Below are 18,128 nucleotides of genomic sequence, written 5' to 3'. Positions count from 1 at the left end.
TATTTGAGAAAAATTATGTTGAAATAGGGTTACCATGTTTTGGAATCGGGAAAGGATCACAAAAATTAGTTTATCAAAACTGAAATCAGTCGATTTCGCTATTTTTGCTGGAAAAGTTGGTGGGTTGACTAAAAAAAATTCGTCGCTCTCGATCGAACCATGAATTTCCTATTTAGCGTCAATGCCCATTTTGTCACTCGAATCTATCCATTATCTTGGCTTTAAAAGCTGTAGGCTTAGACGTCGGAGGAGATTTTCAAAAACCTGAAAAAGAAGAACGTATGGTAACCCTAGTTGAAAGCTATTACAGCATTAGTTTAAAATACCGTGCGAATTCATCAGTGTAGTAACCAGGATAAATTATAATCATGTGGAAACGGAAGTATAATCCAGAGTACAAAACTCATCGATTCATCACAATCGAAGACCGCTACATTTTGTTAACATGAGACAATTGGGACCCAGGTGGTACGCGATCGACGAAAGGCTGAGAAGCACTGTCCTGCTAAAGCATAGGTGGAATTTGGAATCGACATATAAATCATTTCGGGTCGAATCTACGACTAATATACGGCGTAGCTTTTGGCCTACAATCAGGCTGCAATATATCATTCCCCGGGTTCGGGGCCATATACACGCTGGTCCGATTCCACCTCTATACCGAAGGCCACCGGCTTGGCTTACTTCCAAACCCAATCAAATGCAAAAGATGTGTGCACTACACACAAACACATGCGTTACAAAAGTTTAATTATATCAAAAGTAGTAGTACGAAATCACGGATTAGCACAACGAAAATGGACGTAAATCCTTATGCGACTCGAAGAATACAAAACAAGTTGGAAAAGCAGTGTGCCAGGTATCATAATGAAACATAACGTAACGGGAGCTCCAGCACCCTGGTTCCAGTCTAAAAACCAGTACATTCTTTCCGGAATGACGACATGATTCGGATCATGAGATTCGGCTATCACGTACAAAATATATGTAAAGATCACGTACGATATACCGTAAAGGCAACCGAAAATGCAATGCATTATATTGCAAGGATAGCGGCAAAGTCCAGTGTCTAGTAGTAACAGTATTAAGCCTAATCCGTGCTTGAAGAATTGAAATTGGATCTGTGCCTCGGATTCATCGGCGCTGAATCCCCAGTAACCTGCTGTGACGGCACACGATCCCACGAAAGAGAGCTCGTACGTTAGCCAGCATAGTTTATGAAACCATTTCACAGTCAGATAATTTCTTTTGGATTCGAGGATATTGTTGGCGTTTGGTAATAAACCGTTTCTGTGAGTTTCCGCTGTGCCGCTGACTTTTTCTTCCGGCGTAACACAAGCTTCTGCATATATAAATATTCGTGTAAGCTGCAAATTGTATGCAGAATACCGCATTGAATATTGACATTTCCGGGATTGACCCAGAATGGCTATAGCCACACTTGGACGAGATAATCGTGGTTAACTATAATTAAGACTAATTATAGGGCGAAATGTCGGTAATCTAATTTTAATCAATTTCTGTTCCTGAACATACTGCGGGAGGAATACATATAGTCTATAGTGCGCAACGAGCCAAGCTTGGTGTACAGACATTTGCTCTTCTCGTGCTTACGTGAATGAACTTTGATATGGTCTGAACTGAATTGAATATTTGTTGCATTTCTTTCTAATTCTGAAAACTGTGTATATAGCTTTAATTCTAATCTCAATTTGAAAAGCTGAAAAATTTGTAGTCATTCAATTCCGGCCGTAGCCATTATACGTTATACTTTGGACAAATCCGTGGAAAGTTGCACTTATTTTTCACAAAAGTTGCAGTAAGAAGTTGCATTTAATTTTCGCAAAAGTTGCACTAAAAAGTTGCATTTGTGGACAAGTTCCTTGAAAACATTAGGGTATGAGATACTCGAATCGTTCCGTATGCAAGGCACTGTAGCAAAACTCAAATGTTGGCGACTTCAACAAAATCAATAGCCTGAAAAAATGACCCAGTGAAAGTATAATTTTCGGCGGTCTAGCCTGAGTGTACGCCAAATCAGAAAGGGCCTCAAATTTAAACGATAGTGAAATAATCAAGAAATGTATCAACGTATAGTGCCGAATATTTCCAGTAAAAAAAGTTGGTTGCATTAAAAATCGAAAAGAGTTGCAAAAAGTTGCATGAAAAGTTACAATATAAAATTCCTCCAAACAGCTTAAAACACCATACAAAATTACTTCTGAGTATTTAGGAAGCTGCCGTAAGTTGCAAAAAAAAGTTGCAAATACTTGCCCTAGTTTAGGGTAACCATATTTCTGTGACTCAAATTCCGGGCACTCTTAGCGCCCACTAGTGGATTTCAAAATGAGTTATTGTCTGTCAATATCACGTCACACCAGCAAATCGTTGCTTATCGACCAGAGGTGGTCACGATCCGGTTCAGGAGTATGTGGCCACATTTTCAGACCCCTCCCGCCCAAATAAACTTTTTGGGTCTACCATAGGGTAATCGATGCAACTTCTGGGGGTCGAAGCGACTTGGAGTAGTCTATGGAATCAGATACCCAGTTGTCACATTGCGAGTAGAAGAAGCGTGTTCCGGGACTTGTTAAAACTACTTCAAACGGAAGTTGAAAATGAAAGGTTCAGTAATAAAGTAGTTTATTTTAGTTCGTCAAAGCTTGTTGGCCAGGGATTAGGAACGGGTATACGGGTTCATCCAGTTGTCCACAATCAAGCAGACGCTGCATATCAGGACGCGGCCAAGGTGACGATAGGCCCCGAGCGTCCGGCTACTTGATCAGTATGTTCAATCCTCAACCGGGTCAGACCAAAGACTCAGCATCCACGGATAGCATGGAGGAGAAAAATTGGTGGTGCAGACTAGATAACTTTACTTCAAGGTCGTCTATTCCATCTCCATTGTTAAAGCATCTCGATGGTGCGGGCGAAAATATATCTGATCTCTCTCTCTCATCATTTGGAGAGAGAGACAAGATTCACTCTTGACTCCATCCGCAATCGACAAAGTCACTCACCAGAATAAGTATCCTCCGTGTCATCGACATTGTCAGCATCGCGCCTCTTTGAGCGGATGAACCAGACAAGCACGATCGCGAATGAGCAGAACAGATAAGCAGAGATCGTAATCGCGACCCAATTCGATAAATAAAACAAGAACGATGAGATTCTGGACAGTTTGGCACACCTCAAGAGATCGGCTACGAGCCAGCCAACGTATAACGAAAGCGCGGCGAGGCGATACGCGAGAAATCCGGCCGGGCAGCTACAAAACTGAAACACAATCAGTGAGATTACATATTACGCCCAACAAGAGACATGTGAGCACCGTAGCGTCCGTGGTGGCGACTGACGCAGAGGTGGTCGGTAACGAAATCTGCTTTTTCGGAGTAATCACGTAGTATTTGCCCTACTGACTCCGGGAATATATTTTCACACTCCTTCCGCTTCTGTCCTTGAACAGTTTTCAGACAAAACTACTCGCTTTTAAAATTTGGATTTTGCAAATTATAGAAAGTATAGTTTTGGGATCGGTTTTATGGGCGAGATTGAAACGCGTGAAATAACCTATCTCTGTAATGGTCAGTATCATGGTAACCGAACATATTTTCGAAGATCATACGTAATTGTAGTTTGTCATTTCGCGTCAGTCACGATAATCTAGCCTACACCTTGCAATTACGAAAGTATACAGATACACTGTAAACGGAATAAGTGTAGCCTCACACCCCACTCAACCATGTGAGGGGGTGGATTTGCAGCCGATACACGTTGTGGGTGTAAATTTTTGCAATTTCACCTTAAATGTCGGGTGATAAATTGCGGGAACACACCTGTAAACGGAGTAAGATCGCAACGGGTGTAGAACCACACCATCAGTGTTTTCATTATCACTGTCTGGGGTGTGATTCGTAAAAGAACACTCGACCACGGAATCCGCTGGTTGCAAAATTATAACGCGTCAGCTTTTAGGCTGCAATTTTGCATTTGTCCTCTCGCACGGTGTTTATAACTCATTATTTTGACAAATTATGCCCAGCACAAAAACATTGCTTTTAAAATATTTGAAAACGTGATTTCTTCCGTGCCAAGCGTGAATAGTACGAATGTAAATTACATTTTCACGATGTTCGTGAAATGCCGGTCTGCAACGACCAGTGACCCGTCAAATAAGGCCTATTTGGAAATTAGACATTGAATGCCCTTAAAAAGTGATGCTGCGGCCCGAGGCCCCATCAAGAACTAGGAAATTGGCCCGCGAGCACATTCGAGTTTGAGACCGCACTGGTTTATGTCATCCTGACTAACGTGAAAACGCAGCTCAAATTCGGGTGCAAATCGATTCCCGTGCCACTTTCTAGTATACGAAATCTATTGCTGAAAGTAAATGGATTGATTTCTCAAGGTGCCGAAGTAGAAATTTAGGTATTCTAACGGTGCAGCACTTATATACTGCAAGTAGACATAACAAGGGCCTTCATTTCTGAACACATGATTATATGTCAGTACGAGCAGTATAGTGTTTCCATGGTAGGCAAAACCACAAGTTGCTTCATGACCATATCTAATATATTGTAGATATCAATTAATCCATGTTTCTACATGCCCCACGGGAGTATCAAATTGCACTGGTTTCTAGTTTTTGATATAGCATGATGTATCATACAGTAGTGCTAACTCACGCAAAATGGGAAAACTGAGGTCACAATCTAAAATCATAACAATTAAAGTAGCAAGCAAAATGTAAAAACTGAAGTCACAGTCTATAATCCTATACAATCAAAGTGACAAGCAAAATCTGATCGCATTACTTCGTTACTAACCACCTCTATTGTTGAGCTTTTTCAATTTCGAATTATTTCCTTGATTTATTTATTGTCCCAATTCAGTTGTTGCAGCAATAATATATGATTGAATATTGAGCCTGTTTTATGGAATCTGTAGGATTCAGATAAGGTGAGATAACTAATAATACACCCATCTTGGTGACGATGCTAAGTGGTGGGAAGGTATCTTGGTCACCTTAGGATGTGGGTGAATCGTGGCGAAAATCCCCTCCATGGGTGTATGGGGTGTTTTGTTTGTACCATCTTTGAAGGTGTGGAGTTACGCCTATTTAATTTACAGTGTAGCCATCTCCAATAAACTGCTAAAGGCATACCACCCCGCGACCAATTCTATTTTTGGAAGGCTAACTTGAGGACTTTTGGCGTGTCTTGGGAATTGCTACTTCTATTTTTAATTCACCGTGATATTTGTACTTGAGAAGCGGCGGTGACTAAATTGACCACTTTTGGACAATGGACAGACCCTCTTGCCCAATCCGAGTTTGGAGGTTTGACATCCTGAAGTCATAGCCTTAGTTAATGTGAAACAATCATCTGTGGCGTTGTTTACATTTTCCCCTATGCCTATATACCCTCAAAGTTACGTGATTATCCGCCAATATATTGTCGCATAACTATACGCGTTATATACAGAGGCGGTAGTGCATGAGACCTACTATTATTATGCTACTACGCGGCCTGAAGTATGCAACTAACGCATGAGTGATCGAAGCTACACCGGCGGCACGTTCAAAAGGGAGACATAATTTCCGGACCCCGGGTTTTTCCTCCAGCTCCAATGTTGCGTTGCAGAAACGAAAACTTGTTGTTGGACAGCTTTGTAATCCTTGCATATTTACACGATACCATTTTACATCGGATTAGCAGGGAAGAATGCGTGACACAGTAGGTCCTACAGCCCGCGCCAGCAATTTTTATGATTCTCGCGGGCTCATTGCTTACGAATTAGGAACGCATTCGGGTAACGTTTGAAATTTGAATACAGCAGTCTTAGATCCGATATGAATTAGACTATATCCTAAACAAATTATTTCGAAATACATTTTTCGGAATTGTTATAGAACTTGAGAGACGTCTAGAGGTAGTGAAATATAATCAAGTTCACCCCTTCAAATCTTCAGCCGACTTATATAAAAAACCAATAGTGGTGTATTCCGAAATAATATATATGCGAGGTGATGTCCGCATATCATGGATGCAGTCTCATCTGCTATAAGCTCAAGCTCATTTCCTATTAATTGTTTACCAAGACAGGATTCGAATTATACACCGCTAATTATGTCCTGCAATCTGCCGGGTACCTATATGGTATAATCTTGTATTTTCTAACGACGTAAACCACCGCAATATATGCCATCGAATCTTGGACTTTGAAAAGATATCAATAACACTTGGAACTGGCATTTAGATTCAGTATGACATAGCCATGTGTAAACTAAAATCACTATGAGAACAGGTAAACATGTCTGACAAACTGGCTTTTATTCTATGATTTATATACGTCAAGGATCGACATATCTTTTGAATAACGAGGTTGATGGCCCACGCTACCTTGACCAAGATGGAAAAACTAACCTACATTATGGCCAATACAACAGTTCTGCAAGGCAGCCTCTAATTCGCAAGCTTTAGAAACTAGGATCAAATTACAACCTATTTGAAATGAATTTATCATTTGAAATTACGAAAACGCACTTTCACATCACTACTGGTTGTTTATGGCGTTTTCGATATGCACCGTAGTCGCGACTCGCGAAGTGGGTATAATGGGAAAGGCACTGGACTGGACAGCGAAGTCAATAGAGAATTTTGCCAATTCTGCCTAACATTTCGAAACATCCTACCAGGCGTTTAGCAGGCAGGGGATCTCCGAAACATGTAATGTATTATTTCAACCCAAATTCCAATACTTGCATGATTAATCATAGGCCTGACGAGACCTTCCTGATGATAAATGCACGGAGTCAGATCTCACCTGAAATTGAACAAAATCCACTGCAGATACATCTTTCCTGTTGAAGCCAATATCAGTAGCTATTCTCTTCCGAATGCCAGTCATGGTATAGCGTTGAGCAATGTGCGGAAGACGCCACGCCTACTCTATATCTAAAAGTTGGTTACGGAAATTTAACGTTTCACCTGTTTCTTGCACTAATTGTATTGCAGTCATTCATGGTCATGGTTAACATAACTTGCATTATAAATCGAGCTCGGATGAAAACATGACCTGGTCTCAAAAAACCTAGATACTTGTTTACTACAATCACGCTTGTTTTTGCTGCTTCGCCGCACAGTATTTGATCGGCGAATACAGTCTGTGTCATTCGAGCAGTCACTTATCGAGTCACAAAAGCATGTTAAAGGCGCGAAATTGATAGGCCAGAACGGGAATGCGCAGGATATCGGCGAATTACAGCTATACGTAATCTCTTTGCGTAACACATAGTCGTACCTTATACTTCGTGTTTACTTTGGTAGCTATAATACTACAGCTGCATACGGTATACCGGCTTCAGCGAGGCTTGGCAGTGTTTTATGCGTGTTGTAACGGGCTGATGATTTGCAATCACAATTCAGGCGTTTGTAGAATTATGCTATGAAATCGTAACTCGTGTTACCAATCGTGGAGCCCCAGGGCTTCGGTAGTTCGATCCCATACAAATCATACGCCAAGAACACAACCCTATGCAAAAGAAAAACAAATATTTTATCATGTTAGTCATCAACCCTATCTGATTTCGTTGTGTTACCACATGCGGTGGTGATTGCGTGTTTTGACTTTTGAGGGGGAAAGAAGTTCTGATCGAATTTGCTCAAACAACGATGACCATGAACATCGTTCCGGATTTAGCTATGCTCAACAGAGCTGAAGCGATTTAATTGTGATTTAATGTAGTTGTAATTGATGAATATTGCTACCATCCTGATTTAACTTAGTGTTACCATATTTTGGAAATGTGAAGAGGACACTTTTTCAAAATTTTCAGAGTTACAATACTGGAGTAAAATCCGAAAAAAATGGTAAATTTTTCCTGACTTCGTAGCCGGTTGACTAAAAAACGTCATTTTTCCGACTCGACTCCTGAAATATGCACTTTTGTCGCCGGAACGTTACTCGAGTACTAATTTGCCATATCTCAGTCGAATTTTAACCTATATTTAACCAAAATTCTCAAAAAAGAGGACAAATCCTATCAAAAGAGGGCGTACGGTAACCCTACTACTACTGAATTTGTGAAACTAATAATACCGATTGAGTTTGGCAATGATTAATTGCATATGTAGGCCTACTGTACAATACAGTCGTAGACTTGTAGGTCCAGCATAAACTTGAGCAATTCTCCCGTTCTTTTTGTTGCCACTGCTAGAACAAAATGTTTGATATCATAGAATGCCGTAGGATCATATTACCAAGTCTGACGTTAAGCAGGTATAGGGAAACATACCCAATTTCATGGATGTCACACAACCCATCATGCGTAAAGCACACCTCACTCCATTTTCAGCTTATCGTACCCTACCTGCCACAATCAGATCACACGCACACACCTAAATATCAGATTCCTAAAGAAAAACGTAAAGCATAAAACAGGTTGAAACTATAGAGGTAAAATAACCCCGGATACAATAATATGTTATATACAGCAGTATATCAAAAGTAATTGGAAATGGTATGTAATTATTTGAAGTATTTTATAAGTAATTGAATTGAATTTGAAAATAATTGAGATAGAAATTATAAGAGAATAATTACACTATTGTATACCAAGCCCGCAAACCTATTTCAATCGACCCGCGAAGAGTCCGCGCTCTCTGATAAGTCTTTTGTAGCACTCACTACGCATACGCAGGAATGGCCACGACTAGAACAGAGGGAGCGCGGAAGTAGGCTATGCCAACGTAAATATCGCCATGACTCGCAGGTTAAAGCCACTGTTCAGTGGGTTTATAACAGAATTCAATCGGTCATTCATTGTATTCTTTCAAATTCAATTGTTTGCTGATAACGGTGTTTCTAGAATACAGCCGCTATGATCCGAAGGCTAATATTACCTATTATATATGCTTGGTAATTAAGCATTCCACTGAAAACAGAGACATGGATTTGGAGATAATATTTTGGCATCATGTGACTGGGCCGACGGGCAAACAGTCAAAAGGTATGAATCCCGCCCGTGACCCAAATTGAGATCCTTGATGACCACCATTCAGCTAAGCCCGATGGTGACAGGTGTGGCGTGCGAAATAAAGTGAAAAAATGCGATCCAACTCGGCAAAAACCGCATTACCAGAATGTTACAAGCGCAATCCATCCTTCCTCTCTCGGAGCTCGAAACGCATGAATATCGCCAAATTAAGGATATGTACCCGGTTGAACAGTAGGAATCATTTACAGCAGAAGATATCCCAACCCAGCCTTTTAGCGCAACCGGCCACCTGGACAGATTGGTGCTTGCAACTCTATAAATACGTTCTTTAATAATATATAAAGTACCGACCGATGAAGTTTCCCGGGGACGAAATGCAGTCAGCTTCTTTCTATAGCTGGTACACGAAGCACGACATTTTCTGACACATCATTTGGCACGTGGTAGTGTTAGCAAAATAATACATAAATGAATCTCTGTTACGCCATAGTACAGCTTTTTACATGCGTGACGAGCCAGGTGTTGTTCGTATTGGCTGGGGATAAGGGAATACGTGAGTGATTCGATTAGTAGTCTAGTACGAAATGAATCCCCTAGTATTCACGTACTGCGGTGTCATGGCCGTATAAGAGAGACTCGTAGTTTTCAGCAACCGCGAAGAAAATTATTTTTACGAATTTATTCAAAGTTGCTGACAGTAGGGTTACCATACGTCTCTCTACGTTTTGAAGAAATGTCCTCATTTTTGACAATTTGTCCTCCTTTTTAGCCTAAAATGTCCAAAAAGGCCACAAAGGACAAACTATTTTTGCCTAAAAGATTGACAACGGGTTACGCGTGAGTCAAATCTGAAAAATTACCTTTTCTTAGTCAATACCGGAGAAGTATACATATCGTTGAAAAGTGAGTAATTCGGGAGTCGAGTCGGTGTGATGACCTTTTAGTCAACACGACAACATTTCCATGATATATTTCAAAATCAGCTGTTTTCTATCTCTGTAAACTAACTTTCATGATGTCATGGACAGTGTCATCCTTTCCCGATTCCAAAATATGGTAACCCTCGTTGTCATTGCATGTTGAGACAATACTTAAGGTCTCTCACTGCATGTAGGGAAATGTCGCTGCCGTGTTAGTGGCTTCATCAGAGGTAGTCAGTAACGAAGTACTTCTACTTTTTTGCAGTACTCAAATAGTTTTCCTCTACTTCTGGTACTTACTCAACTAGATCTGATTTTCTCTACTTATATTTCGTAATATTTTGTGATCTACTTACTTGGTACTTTTCGCTGTATTCAGTTATCAAGTAGAAAATCCGCCAATACGAAAGATAGCCTGAATATTTCGAGGCTGTTTTCACGGAGTACCAACATTTAATATTCAGAAAGGTCAAGTAAAGCCCTGAAATTTTGTTGCTCTGCGCGCACAGTAGTTATGGAGTGACAAATATGTTTTCACGAAAATATTGGTGAATATAATTTACCTTGTATTGATACTTCAAGGCTCCGGCAGGCAGTGGTGTAAGAAGGTATCGTAATGAAAATTTTCGTTCCTATAATTTCGGTGCTCGGACTCGAATTATCACAATTGATGCTATAATAGTGCGTTTATTGCAGGGTTATAACTAGGAAACCTACCTCCTCGCCAACGCCACCTCATCCGCGTAAGCGGCGTCTTACAAAAAGCCTAGAAGTGGGCCGTGCTATAAGTCGGCAGTTACGGAATAAAACGAAAAATATCGGCCTGGTGTGACTGACCAATGACCATAGTACTCGACAAACACCATGAATACCGAGTGTGGACGACACAGTCAGTCCCTATAGTCTTCCTCAGATGAGATCCTACTGTAACTGGTTACTAATATTCTTCTTGCAACGACTACAAATGGTAAATTCGATCGACTCAGGATGGATTTTTCTGCTGTTCTTGATCAAACTGAGGTGTTACGCAATTGTTCAATAAACAACAGAATTTGCAGAAAATTATCAAAATGGAACAATACATTCCTTGTCGACTCTCTGAAGATAGCGATATACGCTGCTACGTACGTGCTTTATGTCACACTAAAGGAAATGACACGTTATTTTAGCAGTGTTAGCATACTAAATTTGCATGGTATCTCGTGAGTCGCGGCTTGGTACTTCTTGTAGGTGGCAACTTCGTTTAGCCACGAGAGTCACGTTCGTAGCCTTATTTTCAAAGAAGGATTCGACTATTCAAAGCAATTTTAGCTTTACAAAAACAGTTCATATGACGCAGTCGCACACCGTCGTTGAAACTGATGTCTGGGACCTTGACGTTGATACCAGCGGCACAAAAGACATTCCTGGCTCTGCGATTTGGCTTAAGGCTTGAGTCTCGAACTTTACCACGACCGCTGTATAGATTATATTGTATCCTCGTAACTGCCATCACGCCAAGATGACCAGGCCCAAACTACAACCGTAGCGAAAACAACACATTCATTACTCACCCATACGCATTGATTGAATTAATTTTCAATAATCCTAACAAATATATTCACCACTCGGCGTCGGAAAATCATATTATAAATCTTTAGTGCGGTTCAAATCAGACATTTCATCTCCAAATGTCGCGGAACCGGACTCGGAATGAGCATGGATTCTCCAATGAAGATAAAATATCAAGTCAATTCACTGGAGATATAGTTACCAACAAATATGGTAGCTGACAAATTATGCCAGGAATTCCAGACATGGATCCAGGCTTCCATCTTGAAATCTAGATCTGGAATAGCATTTAAAAGTGCTGAGTTCGTTTAAGTCGCCATGACGAAGCAACTGCTACAATGGAGAAGTAGCGATTCCCTAGTAAGTAAAAAATTGAAAACTGTTGAGTGGAAGCAGACTATAAAACAGACGTGGGCAAAGTGCGGCCCGCGGGCCAAATATGGCCCGCGACGCTATTCTGTGCGGCCCGCGAAATGTTGCCTGGAATTCAAAATAATAAACTTGCTTTTTGAATGATCAAAACAAAAGGCTGTATCAAACAAGGAGGAAATTCATTTACTTTGAAGTCTGTCCGTTAATATGCCACGATTACGCTGCCTACGTAATCCAGGTTCGAAATAAAGGTAATATATGGCAAATTGTGAGTGGCAATTGAAGTCACAAGAAATCACTCTTTCCATATAGTTTAGTTCAAACCTTTCTCTATGAGTCTATGACATTGCCACATTACGCACTATAAGGTATGTTATTCAATTTGCGACGTGATATATTTACAAATCCCTAATTCGTGAAACAAGTCAATCAGGGCCCGCGATTAGACTCATCATCATACCCATCACTCATGAAGGAATAACGGGCATGCCAAAAAAAGAAAGTCGAAAACTGAAATTCAAGAAAATTTTAGGTTTATAATTTATAGCACTAAATATTCTCATTATGGAGTCAGGGGTAAACCCATCCTCTCAGGTTCTGCCGATCATGACGCCGAGATTAAGAATTTTAATTAAAGTTGGTCTTATGACAAAAGCACGAAACACTCGGTCAAGCTTCGCCCAACATAAAGGCTATTCAACCTGCACACTGCTCAGAAGGCATGTTGTCTATATCTCATAATTTTGACAAATTATGCTTACTCTCTACCAAGTAAAACAACGAGTTTATTCAAATATTTAAGAATGTGATTATGGTCTGTACCAGGTGTGAATTGCCGCAATTGTCAATCGCATTTTCACAATGTGTGTGTCTGTGTGTGTGTTCAGTCTGCAAGGTCCTGCTAAATAGTCCTACTTGAGAAAAAAACATTGAATACCAATATTGCGACCCTGCGGTGTCATCAATAACCAGGGAACTGGCCCGTGAGCGCATTTAAGTTTGACACCACTGATTTACACCATGCCAATATTCCTTAGTATGCTTCTTGAGCTGCCGACTAGCATAGGGTTGCCATACGTCCGGAATTTCCCGGACATGTCCGGAATTTGACTGGTAAAACTGCGTCCGGGGGGAATTTCTAAAATATGCATAAATGTCCGGAATTTTGAAGTAAGCTCATTTTTTCTAAATCAAGGTAAAAAATATTATTTTGGGGCCGATTTATGCTACATGAAGTTTTACGTCGCGCTGCGCGCTATTTAGTGTCACATATATTGGTCTTAATATGGGAACGACAACCCTCGCAAAACTGCGATCAAAAATAAATAAAAATAACATTCAGTTACAGAAATGAGTTTAATTGTTATCGCAATTACAAGATAACGGTATCTTCATAGAGTCGATGTAGGCCGTTTGGACATGACTTAACGAAGTACAATTACGCTCCTTGCATTTTCGAAGTCATCATCCTCCACCAGCTCTACCGCAAACTCTGATCATGGGCGGAGAGCGGATCAAATTATATAGTAATATATGGAAGAACCAATATTATTGACATAATTCATTTAACGACCAGATGCATATAGTAAACCCGAGAAGTTGCATCGATTACGATGGGCTCAAGATCAGTGTTTATTTGGGCGGGATGGGGCTGAAAAAATGTGGTCTCGGTCCTGGTTATAACCTCTACCTCTACCACCTCTAGTCGATAGACAAAGCTTTGCGGGTGTGACGTCATATTGATCCACAATTTGCTCCTACCTCATTTTGAAATCCGCTAGTGGGCACTGAAGAGCGTCCGGAATTTAGATTTCAAAAATATGGTAACCCTACTAGCAGCACGGCCAACTTTGGTCCTATAGGCTTTTGCAAGACACCGCTTACGCGGATCACATGGCGAGGAGCAGCCTAGATAAAGCTCAAACATTGAAGTAGGAATTTTCTGGAGTCGACCTCGCAACCCAATGATGTCTTAGCTCAGCTGTGGGAGAGTGGGACATACCACTACGCTACCTCTATATAGATCAGTGGTTCCGGACTGTTTCGCCCCGTAAAAGCTAGAGGTCATCGTCATCATAATCTACTTTTCCATAGTAGGCCTACCAAAGCACGTTTTATCAACTTGCTTCACTTACCCAAGTAGTTTTGTTTGTATTGTGTCACTACTTCCAAAAGATTTTAGATGCAGAGCACTAATTTTTGGATGCACGTGCGTTGCTGCGGAGACAATTCACAACCAAGTTCAATTGAATGAAACTTCCCCGATTTGATCCTTTCCATCTGTCACGGGCCGGGATGACTCAAGCATCGACTTACTCTATCAACATCCATTGATATAATAAATTTTAGTTGACGAGAAACCCAAAATTGGTTGCATATAAGTTTGTGGGCATTCTTATTATTAGCACCTCGCCTATGACCCCCTTCGAACGTGTCGCCCCATATACACCTCGTCGTATTTTTCTCCCTCTGCCTCTCAGAATCGTCCACAGGGGACGATATCGCCCACTTTTGGAACTACTGATACACGTCAGATCCAACACGAGTCATCGACACGGTTAAGTCTATTATTCAGTTGCACATTTCGAAAAGTAAGAGAAAATAATTTCCACAAAAGTACATTCAAACACATCGCCTGACTAAAAATCACCAGCGCTTGTACGATAGTCGACACAGCATAAACACAGTTCTCACGAATAATAACGACGGTACTTTCATCACGCCACATAATCAGTCAGCAAACCGGCCTAATTCTCCTGACAAATGGGATTGCCAGGGTAAAAAATTGTAGCGGTAACGCAACGACACTAATAAAGTGACAACATACGAACACAACATTTGAAAGGGGGGTGAGTTGGCCCAGCGATAACGCAGATGTTAAACACAGGAATGGTCCAGGCCAGCTGTACCAGCGTATAAATACATAATAAACAAGCGTACCGAAAAGAAAATGAAATAGCACCGTAAAATCGATGTACAAAAGCAATCTTCAGTTGCGAACACTAGTGCTGCTTTCGGTGCGGTAGCTACAAAATTGTGTTCTTTGGGGGAGGTAAAGAAATCACCAGTATCACGTCCTGACGTCACAGATATGATGTCATAATGCAAATCAGAAATACCGAGCGACCGAAACCGGACCTTTATCAAGCATATCACAGAGACTGTACTTGTGTACAGATATCCAATATCCATCGGCAGATTTCACAATACTGCGCGGCTAAACAAACAATATTCAAAAGTACCTTACATTGCCGCCTTCAAAAGTAGGTAGGCTACACATTACACCGAGCATTGCTAATATAAATAGGTTCCATCACGACCCATTGGTATCAGTACAGTTAGGATCGTGTGTTGTATTGCATTTATTACGCGGTGCCCAGCAAAACTATCTCGAGATTTGAATTCCCGATACCGCGTCACAGCTTCATAAAAAAAAGTCGATAACGCTCGAAAATCAAAAAATTACAGAGTTCAATAAGAATACGCGAGATTTCCGGAAGACATGACATAGCAACCACGCAACACAGTGCTACGTTTCTATCGGGCGGTACTTACTTAGGGCCCGCAACCCTTGCATACCTGAAGTGCCCACGCTGGTGCTCGATCGGGCCAGTGTTTTCGTGGGGCGGTGCAATCCGCCTACGCTGGAGGAGGACCGTTTGAGACAGTCCCCGCCGGGCAAGTGGTTGGCGTTAGTTTGCGATTCGTTAGACGCCAACACGCGGACAACCAGCGTTTGGCAAGCTTCGCATACGTCCATTTTGCGCAACTTTTGTGAGTCTGATGTGGGTGGTCTTTTCGGCGAGCCTGTCTGTTGACCGTTGCCTCGGTCCAGCAGTGCCGACAAGGACATACCAAATGACCTGCAAAGGTGATTAGGAACGGTGTCATTGCCGGAAGTGGTCAGTAGTTTACTTTTTCCCAATACTCTAGGAGGTTTTGACTATTTGCAATCCTTCCCAAGTCATAAGGTTCAACTATCGTTCCTGATATACGAGACTACAGTAAGTCATATATAACGAGTCGAGTCATGCACAATTCTGTACTCGTGCACAGTGAAAAAATTGTGACAACTTCGCACAAATTTTCAACTGGCATTGAGCATGCAATGAAATTTTTTGACTGGATTGGGGATTTGGCCTAAGAAAATTCAGATGAGGACACTTTATCATGCTCGCATCATTAAAATATTAACCGAATCTTCAAAGCCAGAGAGTGACTGATCATTACCTTGATGAGCTACTTTGTTGCGCTGAATGTGATTGCTTGTAGCCGTACGATTCCGTCGCTAGCGTCGGTTTTAAATCTTGTACATTCGCCTCGAGATTCTTGCCGAACGGCGTTTCGACCTAATACCAGAAGACATTGTAAGTCAGGGCAGCTATTGATATTTTACAGATTACACCAGCTATTGATATTTTACAGATTACACCAACACACATATTTAGGCAAACAAAGTAAGAGTGGTTTAGGGGGTTCTAAAAGGCACCGATTCTGAATGTGTTGAAAAAGCTACGATTTACTTCCTATCAAATGATATATCCAAGGGTGAATACAGCAATTTTGGGCTTTTCTTGAGGTATAAGTATCTTCTAAACTAGAGTCAATATGGCGGAAGTAAAGTGATCGTAATCAGCAACTTTGAAAACCCCAGTAATGGCTCCTAAAAGTTCTGCTAATGAATTTTTTTGTTCATTTTGATGACCAGTGCTGGTATTAGTAAACGCAATTACCTTACGCATGCATTTGGAGCATATCTTCTGTTCACAGATTTGACAATTTCTTGCCCACCAAAAGATATTGAATTCTCTCACGCGACAGTTGAAACATATCTGTAAAATAAAGAGGTTAACTTTCATATGAAAAGGTTTTCACAATATCAAAACGATGCCAGGGACTGTTAGAAGGAAGATGATGTTACCTTTCCTTTCTTTAGTAAAGAGTACAGCTGCCCCCTGTCTTGATATTGTTCCAGATCGTGAGCGACGAGCTTTTTGCGTATTGTGATCAATTCGTCAGTGGTGATACTGACATACTGCACTCTTTCGCGACTTAAAAATCCCTGTAGAGCAGATTTCACATGTTACTCATTAGCGGAGTTGATGAAATATATATTACGGTTCCTGGGAATCTGCATATGGGTTTAGATTCGTACATACCGCAGTGTTTACTGTACAGCAAAGTTGAGGTGCGGATAAATAACGGCTACTTTTGCAAATGTGCCCCCACTTAGGCTTGCATATCAAACAGCTCTTCACAGCTATTGCACGAACTTCGAGATACGAGATGTACACATATTACGCACATCGCGACGTCAATCGGCAGAGAGTAGGAATTGATGGAAAAAAGGTGTAAACAATCAATCACAGATTTTTTTGTTATCGTGACAATTCATCTTGCAATATCGCAATAAGGCCACTACCAATTTAATACTAAACCACTTTTAAAAACTACTTGCATACTTTTCAGACAAATCATTTCTACTAATTGAAGTAGTTTTAGCACGTCTTGGAAAATCGCTACTTTTGCTTGTAATTGAGCAATTGAGAAATTTATGATGTTACTTCTACTTCACTAGCGACTCGCACTACTAGCTCAAGTGGTTACTTACAATGTTGGACTATTTCTACTGGGCCTAGAATAGTTACTTTTTCACACACTCAGAATTTGCTACTATAAATTCTACTTGAGTACCAACGATAAGTATTTTGACCACCCATGTCAAATATTAGACTCGTCTCAAAGCCTCACACTCGATTCAGAACAGAATGACTCGGGCGCTCGATAGCGCCCAACCCAAGTGATACGGAAACAGATATTCGCAACAGGCCCACGAACCGGTTGGCGAAAAAGTCACAAGTCATTATCTTTAAACTGACAGTATACCTGTCCTCGAGGATAGTCATCAGGCCGTTTCTGAATCTGCGTCCATCCCCTGTCTTCATGTATCTTCCGTAGCGGTGACGCCACCAACGCTCGTGGCGGCAGAGGTAATACTTCATCGCTGTCTTCAAATGCCATCGCCGCTTTCTTAGCAGCCTTAGCCCGCAACTCTCTCCAAGTAGGCCGCACCGCACACAGCGGGTTTTCTTGTTCGGTAGACTTGGCCGAGAAGGTGTGAGCGCGCTTCACACCGCCGGTACGTGAGGAGAATTTGCGGTATCGGGTCTCACCCGACGCTGAGTAGTCTGGCATTTCGACTGGAAGAACTGAAAGGGAAATGACGCGGGTTCATGGAAAATCAAAGAGTCTGACATTTGAACGCGAGACACGAGAATGTGAATAAA

General features: G+C 41.2%; 3 protein-coding genes across 6 annotated transcripts in view; 1 reads left to right on the top strand and 2 right to left on the bottom strand.

The window, feature by feature from the left end:
* The window catches only part of LOC145442513 (GATOR2 complex protein WDR59-like), a 458,341-nt gene that overhangs the window by 97,246 nt on the left and 342,967 nt on the right, over window positions 1-18,128 (top strand). The gene's annotated exons all lie outside the window — the stretch shown is intronic.
* On the bottom strand, window positions 734-9,702 carry LOC145443676 (uncharacterized). 2 transcript variants are annotated; one of them, XM_080321611.1, is made up of 5 exons: window positions 9,350-9,702; window positions 9,140-9,287; window positions 6,826-6,956; window positions 3,021-3,276; window positions 734-1,342 (listed from the first exon to the last, which is right to left on the bottom strand). In XM_080321611.1, the coding sequence occupies exons 3-5, from the start codon at window positions 6,907-6,909 to the stop codon at window positions 777-779; spliced, it is 906 nt and encodes a 301-aa protein (XP_080177737.1). In that variant the 5' UTR covers window positions 6,910-6,956; window positions 9,140-9,287; window positions 9,350-9,702; the 3' UTR covers window positions 734-776. The 2 variants fall into 2 exon arrangements, with proteins under 2 accessions (XP_080177737.1, XP_080177738.1); XM_080321612.1 differs by lacking the exons at window positions 9,140-9,287; window positions 9,350-9,702 and adding an exon at window positions 7,303-9,094.
* LOC145443675 (protein spire homolog 1-like) overlaps window positions 14,388-18,128 on the bottom strand; it is a 30,193-nt gene continuing 26,452 nt past the window's right edge. For all 3 annotated transcript variants that reach the window (XM_080321607.1, XM_080321609.1, XM_080321608.1), the window contains 5 exons: window positions 17,728-18,050; window positions 16,763-16,903; window positions 16,575-16,673; window positions 16,072-16,190; window positions 14,388-15,704 (listed from right to left, as the gene is read on the bottom strand). In XM_080321607.1, the coding sequence (XP_080177733.1) occupies window positions 15,371-15,704; window positions 16,072-16,190; window positions 16,575-16,673; window positions 16,763-16,903; window positions 17,728-18,050 (1,016 nt within the window). In that variant the 3' untranslated portion in view covers window positions 14,388-15,370. The remainder of the gene's footprint in view (window positions 15,705-16,071; window positions 16,191-16,574; window positions 16,674-16,762; window positions 16,904-17,727; window positions 18,051-18,128) is intronic.

Source organism: Botryllus schlosseri, chromosome 7 (genome assembly GCF_051294905.1).
Source record: "Botryllus schlosseri isolate E-star chromosome 7, Bs_hap1, whole genome shotgun sequence".
In the NCBI taxonomy this organism is placed as follows: domain Eukaryota; kingdom Metazoa; phylum Chordata; class Ascidiacea; order Stolidobranchia; family Styelidae; genus Botryllus; species Botryllus schlosseri.
This window is presented reverse-complemented; position numbering and strand designations above follow the sequence as displayed.